The 19,662-nt window shown below is 40.6% G+C and overlaps 1 protein-coding gene across 3 annotated transcripts in view; it reads right to left on the reverse strand.

Annotated features, from left to right (window-relative positions):
* The window catches only part of TEX2 (testis expressed 2), a 1,745,284-nt gene that overhangs the window by 141,006 nt on the left and 1,584,616 nt on the right, over nucleotides 1–19,662 (reverse strand). For all 3 annotated transcript variants that reach the window (XM_044068055.1, XM_044068056.1, XM_044068054.1), the window contains one exon: nucleotides 11,622–11,831. In XM_044068055.1, the coding sequence (XP_043923990.1) occupies nucleotides 11,622–11,831 (210 nt within the window). The remainder of the gene's footprint in view (nucleotides 1–11,621; nucleotides 11,832–19,662) is intronic.

The following is a 19,662-nucleotide window of genomic DNA, read 5'->3' on the forward strand; positions in this document are numbered from 1 at the left end:
CAGAATTAAACTCAGCAAGGCCTTACTATTTAAGCAACTATTAACCTTTTTGATGACGTACTGTAAGACTGCCAAATGACACTTGACATGGAATATTCTCAAATAACATTGAATAAAATCTAAGTGAAGTCATTTTAACTGTGACGCCCCAGCACTAGCCCAGTAATCAAGGAGCCTAAATCCTCACCACTGGCAAAAGTGGGGGACGTACACATTGGGAGGATGACAAGTACACACACAGTAAAGTGCAATTTTCCTTAAGAGCACACAGTGACCACAGTCAGTCTGGGGCTGGTTTCTCCCTCTTTCTTCAGATCCCCAACAAGACTCCCCACTGGCATAGCTACAGGGTTGAGATCTCAGCTGAGTGGCCAAGAGAAGATCTAAAGCACCGTCTCTGTTCAACCAATGCTTTGTGTTCCCTGCCCAGGTAGCTGACACACACACACACACACACACACACACACACACACACACACACACACACACACACACACACACACACACACACACACACACACTTTGAGATTTGACTTGTACACAAACACACACACCTGGGAAAGGCTGGTACAAGGCTTACTAGCTATGCTTGCTTCCGCCCAGACTATAAGGTAGTTTTCACTGCCACCAGCTACTACTTATCGGCTACTTTAAGGCCCTTAACAAAGGGTTTCCAATCTTACTATGTAGTGCTCTTAATACAAATGGTAGTTTGACCAAGAGCAAGGCTATTAGGAGTGGCCTGCACAGTGTCACCAAATAGATATGCAAGTACTCTAAAAGCTTAAAATGTGTCTCACAAATATCTGCCACAATGATAGGTTTAAATATATTTAATAATAAATATTTAATAATAAATAATAAAAGAACAAGAAACTACTCAATAAATAAACACAGCAACTTCAGAGTTCAAAATCACAGGAGATATTTAAAACAACATTGCCGGAGAGGGTCAAATAAATAAAGAAAAACATCTAAATTAAGCTCAGCTACATTCCTCACTACATCTAAAAGAAATTACTGTACCCTAGTTAACTTACTTACAGAGCAAAGCAAGACATATGTGGTAAGTGGGTTTTCCAGTTGATGCTGTCAGGTCAAAGACAAAATGTTCTACTTCTGTCAGAGAGTTCTTAAATTAATGTCTCAAATATTGCTGCTGGGATACTTTCAGCATGATATCACTTCTTCTCATCTATCTCAGGTGAAAACCCCCATTGCTAGAAACTGCCAGCATTTAGCATCTCCCTGTGAAAAAACATAGCCCTCAGATCTTTGGCAAATGGTGGAAGTTGAAAAACAATTTACATTCCTCCACACAAAGACAATACAAAAAACTTCTAGTTCTACACATTGTGTATGTTACTGCACTGAAACAGAGACAACATATTTTGTTTATGGCCCAGCTATAACCTCAACCATTTTTCTGAAGTTTTGCAAGTTAATCTCCTGTGTTTCAATCTCCCCGGTCAAATGTTACAATAGTGTATACAAAAATCTCTCTTCAGCACACGTCTATACAATATGACATACAGTTCTAATACATTTGTAACACATACATATGAATCATGTTGATATTCACAAATGACACACAACCACTTACAAAATTCCAGACAGCTGGGCTGGCAGCATCTCCCTCTGCCACACGTATATATAAATCATATTAATATTCACAAATGACATACAATTACTTACAAAATTCCAAATAGCTAGGCTGGCAGTATCTCCTTTTGTCATACTTCTGCCCCCCTCGAAGACTCATGCTAGTTTTTCAAGTGACCCTTGAGAAACACTGCTTGAGAGGGTTGAGCCTATATGGGAATACCTTACCCCATTCCCTGTCTTCAGATTCCAGCTGCCTTGGCACTGCTGACCCTAGTACCATGCTACACTGTCCTATCATATGCCTGCAATCCTAAGCTCCACCATAATAATTTGGGATTTGTCTGGCTGGCTCCCTGTAGTCAAAGATCTCCCTCAAACTCCTCTCCTGCCTCCTATTGCTAATACTTAGTACCAGGGCCTCCCTATCATGGTAAGGTTTCATCATGTTAACATGGTACAGCTTGTGCCTCTGCCTCCTGCCTAGCAGTTCTACCACGTAGTTATAACTGACCTTCTTTACCACTTTGAAGGGTCCCTCTCAAGCTGCCTGCAACGTGTTGTGTCTGACAGGAATGAGAACGATTACCTGCTTGTCCTACAAAATACTCTCTAGCTGAAGCATTCCTGTCAGACCAGACCCTTTTCTGCTGTTGGCCTTCTGCCAGTTTCTCCTGGGGCAAGCCCATGAGTTCCGTGAGCCTTGTCCTCAGGTTTAGGACATATGCCACAGCAGACTCCTTGTGGGATTCACACTCGCCCTCCAACTCATCTAAAATCAAATTTAGAGGTACCATTACCCTATGCCCATGCAGCAACTCAGAGGGTGAAAGACCTGTGGATTCCTGGGGCACCTCTCTGTAAGCAAATACCAGATGGGTCAAATATTTGTTCCACTCCCTCTTGAATTGGTCTGCAGATGCCCATACCATGGTCTTTAGTGTAGAGTTTAACATCTCCACCAGACCATTAGTCTGGGAATGGTAGGGGGTGGTTCTTTAGGTGCTTCACCCCACAGTACTTCCACAGACAAGCCATCAGGTCTGACATGAAATTGGCATCTCTGTCAGTCAGTATTTCTTTTGGGAAACCTATCCTGCTGAAAATCTCTAACAAAGCATTTGCCACCTTTTCTGCCTCAATGGAGGATAGGGTCACCACTTCAGGGTATCTGGTAGCATAGTCTACTACCACTAGGATATGCTTCTTCCCTGTGGAACTTGGGGTACTCAGAGGCCCCACAATATCCAAGCTACCCTTTGAAAAGGTTCCTCAATCACAGGCAAAAGCATCAAAGGGGCATTCACCTTGTCTCCTGCCTTGCCTACGTTTTGGCACTGCTCACCGGTCCTGCAGTACCATGTTACATCTCTGGAAATCCCAGGCGAATAAAAGTTCTGCATAATACATCTCTTATTGTATGCTTTATGCCCATATGACCTGCAAAGGGAATATCATGGGCTATGGCTAGAAGGGCCAGATGGTAGGCTCTAGGCACTACCAACTGCTGTATTCACTCACTTTCTAGCCTTCTCTCAGGGGTCCACTCTCTATACAGTAATCCTTTGTCCCAGTATACAGATTCCCACTTCATTGAAAATCAGGTGCCTCACTAGCTACCACCCTCAGGCCTTGTAATATAGGGTCTGAGAGATGAGACTGTCTCAGATCTCTCTTTGTAACCCTTCCCAGCTCCACTTCCACAGGAAGTCTGGTATCCTCTGACAGCAGTATCTCACTGTCAGCCTGGGTACTACTATTCACCTCTGCCCTTGCAGTCACTCTGTCCAAGGGAACATCAGTACCCACAAGCAGCTGTGGCTCACCTTCAGTCACACTGCTACAGGGTAGCTCCCTCTCTGAAGTGACCACCACCCCAGTCATGGCTTCAAGTCTGCAGTCTGTCTGGGTCTTCCCCAGGTTACCACACCCACATGCTTGTCTCAAAGCCTGTCTGCATGTCACTGCATGCACACAAGGTACTGCATTATCAAAATCATTCCTTATCAGGACATCTGCAGGGATAACCTGAAACACACAGACTTGCTGGCTTCCTATTCCACCCTTTCAGTCAAGGTGAACCGTAGCCATAGGTATTTGGAATGGGGCTCCTCCTAAAGCTCTGACTGGACTAGACTGCTCAAGCAAGTAGTGCTCCTCTTTAACTATTGCAGGCTTCACAAAGGTTAGGTCAGAGGCTCTCTCTCTCTTAAGCAGTGGCCTGTTTCCCATTTACTAAGATAGGATATAACCTCTTTTGGTAGTTTGGTACTCTTGTCTCCAGACAACTTACTGATAGCATTCTTACATTCCCACTTACTGGTTCTCCCACCTTTATTCCCCACCTTGCCTCCGTGGACATCTATATGCTACATGGCCCCAGTGGTTGCATTTAAAACATTTAACCCTTGGTCCTGGACGTGTACCTGGACTAGTGGCTTCACCTGCTACTGGTGGATTCTGTTGGGGGTAGTTTTAGGCTACCTGCCATGGGTTCCCTTAGACCCATGAGCAGCACTTGGCATTCATTTCCTGTGCAGTGATGCCCTGCCTGCTAGGTATAGCTCTCCCTTCTTCCCCAGCTCATCTGCAGTATTGCATTGCCTATCTGCTAACCAGATTCTCATATCCTCAGGCAAAGTGCTAAAAGCTTGTTCCCTCACCAAAATGTCTGGCAGCCCTTCAAAAGTGGTGACCTGACACCCACTCACCCATCTATGAAAATAAGTGCTTAACTCAGCAATATATTTACACACACTTTCATCTGCCTTGCATCTATGCTCATGAAATTTTTTCCTATAAGCTTCAGGTGTTAACTTAAAATACTTGACAATTTTTAGCAGTATTACAATTAAGCAATCAGTATCAGACAATTTAGAGATAGCAGTTACAGCTTTACCATGGAGTAAAGGGTGTCAGGAACCATACCCAGAGCCCGTGGTCAACATTATATTGTTTGCATACCCATTCAAACATATGAATGAAACTATCAAAATTATCCCCCTCTGCAAATTGTGGAAGAAATTTACTGAACTTTGTTGCTTCTGGGGTTTGGTTACTCCCTTCCCCATTACCTCCATGACTCTGGCGAAGAGTCAGCATCTCCTACTCATGTTGCCTCTACCTCTCACTCTCCTCAACTTCCAGATGTCACAGTTTCTCATTTTCCTCAGTCTCCAGATGTCTCAGTCTCTCTGCTGCTTCCATTTCCAAATGTTTGGCCTCCAATTCAAGTTTCTTAACTTCAGATGGGTTTTTAAGTCCTCTGTGGAAAGGTTGAACTGTCCATTTTCAGAGAGTTGCACATCTCCAAGGCCAGTCTGGTTGTCCTCCTTATTGCTAGTTTATGATGCAGCTGTATCCAAGGCGGCAATCATTTCTGCTTTAGTCAGGCTGGCCTGCACCAGTCCTTTAGCTTGGCACATCTCATCAAACTGGTTCCCTGTCAGCTTGCCATACTCCTCTGCTGACATCCTTGCCTGCTCTACCTGACTAACTAAGCTAAGAAAAAAATAAAACAATTGTGATATGAAACTCTGAATGTTCACTGTGTGGCTGACAGAGTACAAACACCTTCCTTAGTGACCACTGTTTAGAGGCTACAGGAAATCAATATCCACACCACTGAATCCTAATATGTGGATATCCCACCACTGCCAACCAAATAATATGTGATGTGGATATCCCACCACTGCTCACCAATTGATATGTGATGCCCCAGCACTGGCCCAGTAATCAAGGAGCCTCAATCCTCACCACTGGCAACAGTGGGGGACATACACATTGGGAGGACAACAAGTATACACGCAGTAAAGTGCAATTTCCCTTAAGAGCACACAGAGACCACAGTCAGTCTGGGGCTGGTTTCTCCCACTTTCTCCAGATCCCAATAAGACTCCCACTGGCACACAGGATTGAGATCTCAGCTGAGTGGCCAAGCCAAGACCTCCAGAACCCACTCTGTCAAACCAGTGCTTCGTGTCCCTGTCCAAGTAGCTGACACACACACTTTGAGGTTTGATTTATACACACACACCTGGCAAAAGCTGGCACATGTTTACTTGCTATGCCCCTTTCTGCCCAGACTATAAGGTCGTTTTCACTGCCACAAGCCACTACTTATATCAGGTACTTTAAGGCCCTTAACAAAGGGTGTCCAATCTTACTGTATAATGCTACTGTTAATACAAATGCAAGTTTGACCAAGAGCACGGCTATTAGGAGTAGCCTGCACAGTGTCACCAAATACATTTGCAAGTACTCTGACAGCTTATATATCTCACAAATATCAACCACAATGACAAATTTGAATATATTTAATAAATAATAAACGAACAAGAAAATACTCCGTAAATAAACACAGTAACTTCAGAGTTCAAAATCACAGGAAATATTTAAAAAACATTGTAGGACAGACTCAAATAAATAAAGAAAAACATCTAAATTAAGCTCAGCTATATTCCTCACTACATCTAAAAGAAATTACTGTACCCTAGTTAACTTACTTACAGAGCAAAGCAATACAGTTGTTTTGAGTGGGTTTTCTAGCTAATGCTGTCAGGTCAAAGACAAAATACAAAATGCTCTCAGAGGGTTCTTATAGGTTCATAGGCAGGTATTAGGCTATTGGCCCTAGGGCCTATATAAGCCTAGCCAAAAAGGTACCCTGGCTTTCACCACCCAAGAAAATTATTCTCCTGTGCCCCTGTCGAGCAGAGCCAAAGAGGTGCTCCCCAGGGTGAATTTCCTATTTCCCATTCAATCATTAAGATTGTTCTTGAAGAGCGTTAATGAGGAGCTTTGTTTGATATAGATAGGTAGTTTTTTCCAGAGTATGGGAAGTCTCTGGGACAGGAATCTATCCCTCCAGCATGTTCTGTTTATTGTGGTGACAAGGTTTAGGTCCCTAGAGCATGCAGCTCAAAGGGATTGGGATTTCTTTAAGTGAAGCATGTCCGACAGCTCTGGGTTTGACATAGCCTTCTATGTTAGGCAGAGATCATCTCTGAGTAGGTGATATAAAACGGAGTAAAGCTGGAGTTTTTTGAGACAGTTTGCATAGGGCATCTGTTTGAGGCCGGTAATCCTCCTTGTGAGGTATTTCTGCGGCCTTTCCAGTTGTTGTAGATGTCTTGTGAGGTACATACCAAAAGGGGTGCTATACTCTATAATGGGTCTAATGAGTGACGAGTAGAGGGAAACAATGACCTTTTTTTTTCCTGGATGAGAATCCTTTTGTGATAAGGTGTGTCACATAGAAGGATTTCATGACTACTGTGGTGATGTGATTATCAAGGCGAGACTACTGTCCACCTGTGTCCCAAGGTCTCATCACACTTTCGGTGTTAAGTAGACTACCACCTATCTGGTAGCTCATGGGTACAGAGTTTTTACCAAAGGGGATGACAATGCACTTTTTGGCATTGAGCTTGAGGCCATGCCTTTGACACCAGGCATCTGTCTCAGTGAGGCCCTTTTATAGGATGTCCACATCATTAGGAGTTTTGATTATGGCTCCTAGTTTGCAGTCATCTACGAACTTTGTTAGCCAAAGACCTTCTGTGTTAGCCTGTACTTCAGAAAAGTAGATACCAAACAGGAGAGGACCCAGGACTGAACCCTGTGGTACTCCACTTGTCACTGGTCTGAAGTCGGATTTGGAGTCTGCTACTTTCACAGTGTGGGTTCTGTCAGTGAGCCAGTTGGCAACCCATCTTGTGACAGGGATTTATACCTAGTTTCGTGAGTTTATCTATAATTCCAGAGTAGGGGATGGTGTCAAAAGCCTTGGCGAGATCTAGATAGGCTGTGTGAACCACCTTACCCTCGTCTACGGCTTTGGTGACTGCTTCAAAGAAGTCTATCAGGTTTAGAAGACATGATCTGAATTTTACAAACCCAAACTGGGTGGGGTCCAGAGTTTGGAGATTACCAATGTGTTTGTTTACAAGTTCCATGATGATACATTCCATGGCCTTGCAGACCAGGCTCATTAGGCTAATGGGGCAGTAGATTCTGTGGTCCGTGGTGGCTCCCCCTTTGTGAAGTGGGATAACTGTCACTGTGCGCCATTCAGTGGGCACAAAGCCTGAGGTGAGGCTATGATTGAATATGGTGCTTAGGTGGGGAGCCAGTTCATTTTGTAGTTCATGTAGAATGCAGCCTGGGATGTTGGATGCGGTGTTCTTGGCTTTGGAGAGTGTGTTTTTTACCTGTGCAGCCGTGATTACAGGAGCTTTGCATTCTTCTGGTATAGAGATGGGCCCTTTAGGGGGTGAGATGGGGGTAAAGTTAGCACTGAACCTATCTGCAAGGATGTTGGCAATATCAGTTGGTTCTGTATATTTAGTGCCATTGTGCTGTAGCTCAGAGCAAATCTGAGTATTGCCATTGAGATTCTTGACATAGCTATAGAATGCTTTGTGGTTGTCTTTAGAATCAGTGGTGATTTTGTTTTCGTAACTAGCTTTGGAAGATTTTATGAGGGATCTCAGCTTCTTACTGAGGCTGACCCGGGAGTTCCTCCAATCATGGGATTTTACTCTTTTTTTGCAACAGTTTCTTTCTTCTATTGTAGAGTTTGTTTATGCCAGGGGACCACCAGATTGGCTTCCTTTTTTAGGAGAATAGCATCTTGGTTCTGTTAGGGATAGCACGATCCATGCACTTGTGTAACTGCTTATAAAGTGCATTTGTGTAGGATTCAGCAGTCGTACCTCTATTATCTGTCTGCATGGGTGTCGTGAAGTTTGCCACTTCTGTCTTAAGAAGTGTGAAGTTGGCTTTGGAGAATTTTTTTACCGTGGTTTCCCTAATGGGGGGTGGGGGTGGGAAGTCTAGGGTGATTAGCTTGTGGTCAGATCTAACCAACGAGGAATTGACATCTGGTGTGGAACACCGGTCGCCCATGTTGGTTAAATTAATATCTCAAATACTGCTGCTGGGATACTTGCAGCATGACATCATTTCTTGTCATCTGACTACCCCAGCTGAAACCCTACATTGCTAGAAACTGCCAGCATTTAGCATCTCCCTGTGAAAAATACATAGCCCTCAGATCTTTGGCAAATGGTGGAAGTCGTAAAGCAATTTACATTCCTCCACAGTTAAAGACAATACAAAAAACTTCTAGTTCTAAACACTGTGTCTGCTACTGCACTGAAACTGAGAGATAACATCTTTTGTTTATGACCCAGCTATAAAATAATTTAACCTCAACCATTCTTCTGAAGTTTTGCAAATGAATCTCCTGTGTTTCAGTCTCCCCTGTTAAACTGTTACAATAGTGTATAAAAAAAATCTCTCTTCAGCACACGTCTATATAATATGACATATACAGTTCAAATACATTTGTAACACAGACAATATGAATCATGTTGATATTCACAAATGACACACAACCACTTACAAAATTCCAGTTAGCTGGGATGGCAGTATCTTCCTCTGCCACACGTATATATAAATGATTTTAATATTCACAAAAGACATATAATTATTTACAAAATTCCAGATAGCTGGCCTGGCAGTATCGCCTTTTGTCACATTAACAATAAAAGCCTAAACAGACTTTGGAATATTTATTTCAGATAAGTTAAAAATGACAAATACATTAGAAAAGAGCAGTAATAAAATCAGAATGAATCCTGCAAGGAAGATATTACCCAGTTTGTACAGGCAGCTGGTGATGCCCCATTTTTAATACTGAGCACAGTTTTGGAGAGTAGAATGTCTAGAAAATCATAGGTAGGGATGAGGACATCCAGAGGTGGATCCATCTAAATGATATGAGATTTATTCCAGATGCTATGAGAATAAGTTAAAAAAATTAACATGCATTCTGAAACAATGGAAGAAAAAGTAGTCATGTCCTTTCTGGTAAGGCTACATCACAAAGTGTTCTACTTTGAAATAAAAACCAACTCTGCAAACTCAGTAAACCATGTACCAGTTAGGAACTATTCCAAGGTAAATTACCCTTTATTAAGTGATAATCTCTCAAAATGCGAAGTCCCTCTATACCCAGATAACACAGCAACCTATGTGGAACTGTTCATAGAAACTCTGTACAACCATGTCAACAATTACATAGATGCTGCTGTACCTATCAAAAGCAAACTACCCTGGTAAAATCCAAAATTAAAATTAGACAGGTTGTGCAACAGAAGAAAAAAGTCAAAGCTAAAATTAGGAATATTAACACCCAAAAAGATAAAATATCTCATCAAACTAAATAGACAACTAAGAGGGCTAAGTATGGTCAGGAAAGACAATTCTGAGGTAAATATAGATTCTGAGGCCAAGGATAACCATGAGGCCTACTTTAGTTATGTCAGAAACCTCCAAGGTAGCGCACAACAGTGTGTTGTACTGGTTGTAAATGGAACCACATTCATAGAACTGGTTGTAAATGGAACCACATTCATAGAACTAGGAGACATAGCAAATCTACTTGCAGACAAATTCAGCTCTAACTTTACCCCCCACTCACCTCTAGCCACCACCAAGGAAATACTATCTAATATAACTTCTACAACAATCAATATGGAGCAAGTCTTAACTGTGCTCTCTAAGGCCAAGAACACAGCTTTGATGGCCCAGATAATATCATAGGATGCCTCCAAAATAACCTGAAATATGACCTAACAGGGTCACTGGAGTCACTATTTCAACTACAGGCTCCAAATATACTTTGTGTCACTCAAACAGAGGACTGCAATGATCATCCCTCTGCACACAAGGGTGGACCATCAACAGATCCTGGGAAGTCGGATCCATTAGTCTGACAAGTCTCACATGCAAAGACATGGAAAGAATCATGGAAGTAATTAACAATGACACAGGAAACCTTCAGACACTGGATCCCAACCAGTTTGGTTTTGTCAAAGGCAGGTTATGCCTACTAAACCTGGTGGACTTCTTTGAGACGGTCAAGGCACTGGACAAGGGCAAAACAGTGCATACTGTATACCTTGACCTGGATAAGGTGTTTGATATACCCACTCAGGCATTGCAAACAAATTCAAGGCATTAGGCATAACCCCTATGTAACAAGCTGGACAGCCATTTAGCACACAGAATGGATCCAGGAAGTCAGGACTGGAGACACCACCTTCAACACTACAGCTGGTCACTAGCAGAGTCCCTCAGGCTCTGTGCTGGGTCTGCTCCTGTTTGCCATCTACTTCTTGGAAGTCAATATCAACATCAAGGTCCTCTGGCTGACCAAGTTTGCAGCACACTGCAAACTAACACAACCAAATGACTAGTGCCAAAGCCACGGCTTAAAACTCAATTACAAGAAATACATAGTAGTGCCTTTTGGGAAGTCAGCCACTCTGGAAAGTTTCTGTAAGCTAAGGGAAAGCAAAGCTAACACATACCAACAAGAATACTGCAACATACAAGTAGCAGTTTAGAGAGGCAGATACACTTCAAGGAATTCTTGTTCATGTCATTATGTGAATCACAGAACTAGAAGGGACAGTGTAAAAACAAAAATTAACAAACAATGGGTACAAAAAGAAATAAGGAGAAAACAAAAATGAAAAGCATTTTCCACTGACTCAGTCAGATATACATATTAAAGAATGTGTCACATTAGTAACTTTTTGTGAAATAACTACTACATCTCCAACATTCGTTTCAAGATTCTACATACTTATTTACATACGTCTCAACCTCCGAGCATTATAAATCATAGCACTGGCCTTTAAAAATCATGCAAAGGGAATAAAGAAAAGCACTTTCTTATTTTTCACAAAAGATCTTTTTATACTAAGCTCTGCACAGTTAGTAATCCAGAACCTTTGTATTGGCTTAGTTTATCTACTTAAAGTATGTTTCCATAAACAGGACTGGCGTCTTCAGGCATGGGCACGTCAGTAAATCTAAGAGAAGTATGGGTAAATATGAGGGCTAAAATCATAGAGCTATGCCTAAGTCAGAACAATGGAGAGGTATGCATATTTACAACAGTTTCTGTTGAAAAATGTTTTTTTCAAAAACATATTTGTACTTGCCATATTCTATCAGTAGGTGGTGGTGGAATATTCACAGCTAATTTTCCTTTACATTCCTGTACTTCCACCGTTAAGAGCAAGGGGGTGTTTGAAACTTCTTCGATCTTCTTCTTAATAAATTCAGTCTCCGTTGCCTTTTGAAAATATTTGGACTTTGTAATTTTGTCAACAAATCGCATTATTTTGCTGGCTCGATGACCTCCAACATACCTGAAATTGGGAAAGGGAAGCAGTAGTATTGTAATAGGTGCCATATATCTTCACTTGTTTAAATTACACACACACATGTATGCATACACTTATATTTGAGAACAGTAACTTGCATTCTTCTCAACAACTCAGAGGCAAGTGTGTCAGATGTTTTCACTTGTTTCAGTTACAGACACATGCATAACTTTACTTTATTGTTTTCAAAATAAAGTAAACTTACCATAACAGTAGATGCTTGAATAGATCACTGCTCCAGTAGCTGAAGTTATATGGGTTATATCCTGCCAAGGATATAATAGTTGCCTAGCTTCCAAAGCTTTAGGGCACTTTCCATGTACCATAACCACTGTACAGCTGAAGGAGAATGGTATAAAAGTCAGTGTTTTGGGTATTAAACCTTCAGAGCTTCCTTGTGTCAGAGTGAGTGAGACAAGAGCCCTGCTAGTTAGGTATATGCCTAGAAAAAAAAAATGTGCACTCTGGAATAAAGCACAATAACAAGAAGGGAGATGGAGGGAGAGTGTTGCTACTGAATATGGTGATCTATTTGAGCATCTACTGTTTTGGTAAGTTCACTTACACAACTGTACAATGTTCATCATTAAATAACTAAAAATGCAAAACTCACTATCAAAGTAGCAAAATGCAAAAAGCACAAAATGTAGATAAATCAGATTGCTACTCCACGGCTACTGGTTTCAAAAAACACGAGTTATACTTTTGTTAAATATTTTATTAAAAGACCATTTTCACTTACAAAATCTGCATAAACTGCCCCAGCAGCTTATAGAGTATAGAAATAGCTTCTATGAAGGCGTGTGCACCATACTCAACAAATTAGTAAGTTGTAAAAACCTTGAGACGGTGCATACGCCTCTATAGAAGCGTTTTTTACAACTTACTAATTTGTTGAGTATGGTGCACACGCCTTCGTAGAAGCTATTTCTATACTCTATAAGCTGCTGGGGCAGTTTATGCAGATTTTATAAGTGAAAATGGTATTTTAATAAAAGATTTAACAAAAGTATAACTCTTGTTTTTTGAAACCAGTAGCCGTGGAGTAGCAATCTGATTTATCTACACAATGTTCATCATTAGACCACTATTACAATAGCCTAAGCTATACAGGTAGATTACCAAAGCTTAGAAAGAAAGGGAGGAGGAAACATTATCAGAGTCCAGCAGCTCCTGGAGAAAAACCCTTGCAACACCTGCTCTGGACCTAGAGAAAACAAAACAAATTTGTAGTGCTTTGTAAAATTGTGCATGGATAACCAAACTGCCATCTCTAGTATACTTCTGAAGTCCATCCCTTTCCAAAAAGCTAAGACAGTGAGAACTCTGACCTTGCCAAGAAGTAACTTGTTATGGTGAAAGTAATAAAAAACTAATATGAGACATCTATTTAGAAAATGTCTGTGCTGACACATACTGTCCCATTTTCTTACCTTTATAGTAAATACAACAGTTTATCATGACTTCTGAAGGTTTTATTCATGTAAATTGTGTAAAATTATCTCCCCTTATGTTTTGTTTTCTGGAAAGGAAACAGAAGATGAATAGCCTGACTCAATGTAAACTCAAAACTACTTTTGGCATAAATGAAGGATTTGTTCTCAAAGTAATCCTATCCTTGTTAAAGATGAGATAAGGTTGACTCACCATAAGGGCTTGTGAAGGAGACCTCTTGAAGAGTCCAGTGCAAGTCTTTTCTCCAAATTAAGAATGTCAAATTAGCCTCATGAGCTGGTTCAAATGGAAAACATACAAGTTTCTACAGTACAAAAGTAAGATTCCAAGAAGGAACCACCTGTCTTCTAAGTGGATGGATATTCAAAACCCCTTTCAAAGGCTGTTTGACTGGTGGGTAATTAGAAAGAGGGGTCTTTAGACAGACAAGCAAAGACAGCCAAATAATGAATCTTGACAAAAGAATAAGAAGGGCCAGAGGATAACTTACAAGTACTGCAGAACCAGTGCCGTCTGGGCCTGAAAACGGTCCTGGTTCTTACTCTAACACCAACTAGAAAATACTTTCCACTTAAGCATGTATGCTTTTCTAGTAGACTTCTTTTCTTCTTAACTGCTGTATGCCCTCAGGGGAAAATTTACCTAAATGGTACTAAAATTCAATCATCCAGCCAATGAGTTGTAGAAATTGAAGATTGGGGTGCATCAAACAGTCCCTGTCTTGCATGAGTAAGTCCACTCAGTGAGTAGGCTTGCGGTAATTGCCCTTGGCCATTTTCAAAAGAAGGGAGAACCACTGTTGCTTGAGTTATGTTAATAGCTGCATAAATGCAAGTTTTTTCCATCAGGAAAAAGTACAGAACTAACTCGAAAAACAAGCCACCCTGGTGAAATCACATCATCAATAGGCTGTATAACAGAAGGAAGAAAATCATGGCAGAAATTAGGAGGTGCAGCACTCAAGCAGGGTAAAAGCACTCTCATCAACCTACACAAACAACTCAAAGGACAAAGTATAAAAAAAGCCAACATTGAGGTAAATTTGGCCTCCCAGGCCAAGGACAACCACAATGCATTCTTCTGCAACCTCAAAGGCAATACACAATTGTGTGAAGAGCTCACTGTTAATTGAGTCACCTATACTGAGCCAGAAGATATAGCAAACCTACTGGCCAACACAATTTACCCCTCTTTCCCCCTCACCATCAAATATCTCCCTCTGCTATCACTAGGTAATAGGTCCTTAGGCCAAGAACAGTGTATGAATGGGCCCAGACAATATCCCAGGATGCCTTGTAAATAGCATGTAACTATGATGGAAATGATCAGTAATGATAAAGGTATATAATAATATAGGAAACCTCCAGACAATGGACCCAACCCAGTTTGGTTTCGTCAAGGGCAGGTCATGCCTACTCAACTTGGTGGACTTCTTTGAGAGTTACCACAGCAATGGATGAAGGCAAAATGGTTTACGCTGCCTACCTGGACTTAGCCAAGGCATTTGACACAATACTCCACTCTGGCATTGTTGACAAACTTAAGAGGTTAGGTATAAATCCTCATGTCACCTTGTAGATAGCCAGCTGGGTCACAGACAAGACCCAGGAAGTTAGAATTGGGGAGTCAACCTCTATAAAGAGGCCAATCAAAAGCACAGTCCCTCAGGGATTGGTCCTGGGACTGCTCTTATTTGGCATTTACTTCTCTGAAGTCAATGCCGATGTCAATGACCTCTGGCTGACTAAATCTGCAGATGATTGCAAATTAGGAGCAGTCATAGAATCCCCCACTGACACAAAAGTTCTCCAGGAAGGGCCGACACAGACAAATAACTGGTGTCAGAGCCATGGACCAAAATTAAATGTCAAAAATGCATAATAGTATCCTTTGGGAAGTCATCTACTACCCCCGTTAAGTATCACACTAAGACATCCCTAAGAGTTGACCCAGTAGTCAGGGACTTGGGGACACACAAACAGTAATCTAGCCTTTGACTATCACGTGTCGACAGTAGTGAGGAAATCATTCTATGTTGTACAACTTACAAATAAAGGTATGGGGATATGGGTCTAAGGAAGTCCTTCTTCCACTGTATTTGGCATTCATCAAATCTACCATCGAGTATAATTTCGCCTTTGGTATGTACCTAACCAGTTATATCCAACAACTGGAACGTCCACTGAGATTTATCATTAAAAGAATACAGGGCATGAGTAACATGTCATATGCAGACCACCTCAAGGCCCTATCCCTTTATTCTGTCTCCTACAGGCTGTTGAGAGGAGATCTATGCCTGGCATATAAGGCACTGTCAGACCCCACACTGCATATCTGCAAAACAAACAGCACTAGAATTACCTGTTCTAAAGACTTAAATCTCCCCATCCATGTGAAGCAGAGATCCTCCTTAACCCAATTCAAGTGTAACTTGGACAACTGGATGGGCAACAGGAAATGCATTCCTGGTTTGGCACCTATGTGTCTAATGGACACAAGAAGCCTGTAATTGGTTCAACTCCCAGGCCCCTTGTTGGTAAAAGTTTAATCTCTCAAGCCCCTGCTTACACTTTTCAAGGGTATCAAAACTTGTCAGAGATTTGGGATGCATAGGTAGGCTTAAAAAGGCCATTGTGGACATTAGCCTAGTAAACACATATGAACCTAAAAGGGAGTCAACGATCTTTGGAATGCTCTTCTGAATCCTTAGAATAGCCCTGGTTATCGGTGGAAAAGAAGATTCTCATATATGGGAATGAAAAGGCATCTGTTTCCAGCTCAGTTTGCAGAGTGTCTTGGAACATAATTTCTTTAACTGTCTGTTGTGGTTTGTTGGCAAACAGATCTACTCGAAGATTTCCCCACAGATAGATTAATTCCTGAAAGCCCCTAGTGCAATATCCATTTGTGAGGGTCTGCTCTGATCCTGCTCAGCTTGTTAGTAGCATCATTTTAGTCTGATGGAATGTAAATAGCCTCTAGGGATAGATTGTGCTGAGTTGCTAAACTCCTACCTACCACAGCTAGTCTGCAAAGGAGATAGGATCTGGTTCCCCTCTGATTATATACCACATCACTGTGGTGGTGTCTGTGAATTTTAGTAGAGGCCCTGGTACCCAAAGATGATTTAGAGATTTGAGAGCGTTTACTAGCACCATCATTTCTGTGACATTTTATGCGTTTCAGTCTGTGTTGCTTGTTTCACAGAACCTAAAGTTTTATCCCCCCCCCCAAAAAAAAAAGAACTTTGCAAGCAAAGTCTGAGGCACCTGTGGTTATAGACAGAGTAAGACCTTGAAGGCAGAAGAGAAGGTCAGGGTTGATAGATAACTGGTCCACCCATCAGAGTAACTTTTTTACAAACTCCAGTACTGGGATCTGAAATAGGGACTGTTGGTGTTGGGTCGAAATAGATTTGAGGAACCATCACATTTTCCTCATGTAAAGTCGGGCTAAAGGAATCATGACATTTGTAGAGGCCACGACACCAGAATCCTAAGATATTCTCTGACTTGATGTCAGACACTGGATGGAGAATATCAGAAATTGTTCCTTGTATAATCCTACTTTATCTTGAGGAAGATAAGCCATCATCAGGGATGCATCCATGAGACATCCCAGAAACACCACCCTGTGAGATAGAATGAGAGAAGATTTTTATATGCTCACCTGAAATCCCAGACTGAGAAAAAACTTACCGCAGCCAAAGACTCTTGACAAGTTATAAAATAATCTGCAAACATAAAACAGTCATCTAAATATGGCAAAAAATGCTTACCTAGCAACAGGTTAAAACTAGGGCCAGGCACTTTGCAAACACATTTGGAGATGCAGACAAACCAAAGGGTAAAGTAAGGAATAGAAAATGTAAATAAGAAGCAGAATATCTTAAAAAATTCTGAAATCTTTTGAGAATTTAGATGTGATGATGACCATCTTTTAAATCTTCAGTTATCAAAAATCCTGAAAAGGTGAAAGAGAGAGAATGAATGAAGGTTAGCAGACTGCAGAGAGATGGCATGAAGTTTTAGAAAAGAAAGGTCTAGGTCTAGGACTAGTCTCCAGGTTCCTTCTTTCTTTGGCACCAAAAAGATTCTTGAATGGAATTCTTTCCTCATTTGATCAGGAGGAACAGGTTCTATGACCCCTGGAAACAGCATTTGCTCTAGAATAGGAGGAAACAGGCAGGTTTGACTGGACAGATGTGGATGAATCCCCTGAAGAAGAGGAAAGGACTACCACTGCCAGTTGCAGCCTTCTTGAATGACTCGCAGGACTCGGATATCTGCAGTAATCTAGTGCTACAGAGAGACAACCTTTGGGATAGTTTTACTGACATGCCAGGGTGGAGAGGGGAAACGTGGAAGGGCATGTAGTCAGTCTGTTTTTTTTTTATTTTAGATTGTCCTTGGTTTTGAGAGGATTCCCTTCTTTTTTGAACTTCCCTGTTATTGCTTTCTGTAATTTTGCATCTTGATCTTACTGAGACTGTTAATTCTGTTTCTTATATAAGGAACCCGAACTGGAAAAGTTCTTATATTTTACCATGGAGAATTGAAAACCTGAATGACTACTTAAATTAATTTTCCTCCATCAAATCTTTTAAGGATCTCAGCAAAGGGTGGGGCAATTAATACCTCCTTATCCACGGGAGCATTTAGGATCTTTGCACTCTCCAAAGACTTCATTAGAAAACAGACTTAATGATATCACGTCCTTTTATAACTTCCAGGTCACTTTTTTCCTTTCATTTATAGAGACATCATACACAAAAGGATAGTAACATTAAAACAGACAGAGTGGAAAACATTTCGTTTAACACAAGTGGACTATCAGCATACAGTTCTTTCATTTCTAGTAGTTCATTGTGTGTACCCACCTCTCCCTTCAGTTTGCATCTCTCTATACCAAAAAAAAAATAGAAATTTATGATCTTGGGTCATCTTTTATGTGCCTAAATAATGAATTTGTAACATCCTTCTTTTTAATATAAATGTTCATATATTTTGTTCTTAAAATGCCTTTTAGTTTTTCCAACATAAAAGCAGCAGACATTTTACAAAGTACAACATAAACCACCCCCTTTATATACCTATTAAATTTCACAATACCATAAGAGGAAATATCTATTTGAGTCGTTCTTGAGTATGATGGCGCTGCTTGCACCTATGACATTTATATATCCCTGCCAGTTTGGTAGGAACTACAACATTGTTAAAATGTGTCTCAATAAAATTCTTAGATTTTTCCTTTCTTGTAAACTACTTTTGGTTCTTTCCCTAAGATTTTACAAAGTGCATTGTCTGATGTAAATATATACCAATTTTTGTTTAAAATATCCTTAATATGGTAAGCATCAACATTAAAACTCGTAATAAATGCCCACATACAAGTCAAAATCCAGCCAATCTTCCCTGTCCATCCAAAGTAAAACAAGAGAAGAAAAGTGCCTGGCTTTCTGTTTTCTTTTACTGGGAGAATCCCCCCCCCTCCCACAGACAAAGTTGGATATGAGGATGGCTCCATTCCCTAAGGATCAGACTCCTTAGGGCAGCACTTCACAGTACAGAAATGTCACATGGTAAGCATCAACATTAAAACTCATAATAAATTCTCTTCTAATGTCCATCACATCTTTTGGTAATAACTTCTATAAATATTGACTCCAAAAATATTTTCTGTATTAATTAGAAGTGTATTTCTTGCTGTTACAGTATTTCGCAATCCGAATATCCAAATAATTCAATGCATCAAAACTGAGTTCACTTGTAAATTATATAAAAAAAATATGTAGTACCATTAGTATATTCTAAAAACTCTTGCAGTGTGCCACCATCTGTAGTCCAAAGAATACATATGCCATTTGTGTGGCATTATTAGTTATATGAGAAGAAAATGTGAACTATGCATACATACACCTACAATCAACACATTCTATTATATACCCAGTTTCCTTCAAAAAGACTTCATACTGTGCTTTAAGAAAACATTATACAGCTGCATTACATTATAAAGTGTTAGTATTTTACTACTAATTTGAATACATGAATTTGATAACCTATGACTAATGCCTTATTTCATCAATGACAAGTCAAAATGAAATTCCTCTATAACCATAATTTACTTTACTATGAAAATGATATTGCAACAATAATCTATACAATGTCTACAGATTAATGCTGTAATACTTTCACACAGCTCCTACAATCCACTCACGATGAACACCCCAAAGCAACTTTGAATCCATCTGTTACTGAATGCCATCCAAAAAACTATAAACTGTCACTTTCAAAACCTTCATAAGGCTCTTGGATATAACTCAGAAACTAGCATACAAAGAAGAATCACAGTAAAACAGCCA

Source organism: Protopterus annectens, chromosome 4.part0 (genome assembly GCF_019279795.1).
Source record: "Protopterus annectens isolate FY-2018-M chromosome 4.part0, PAN1.0, whole genome shotgun sequence".
Classification (NCBI taxonomy): domain Eukaryota; kingdom Metazoa; phylum Chordata; order Ceratodontiformes; family Protopteridae; genus Protopterus; species Protopterus annectens.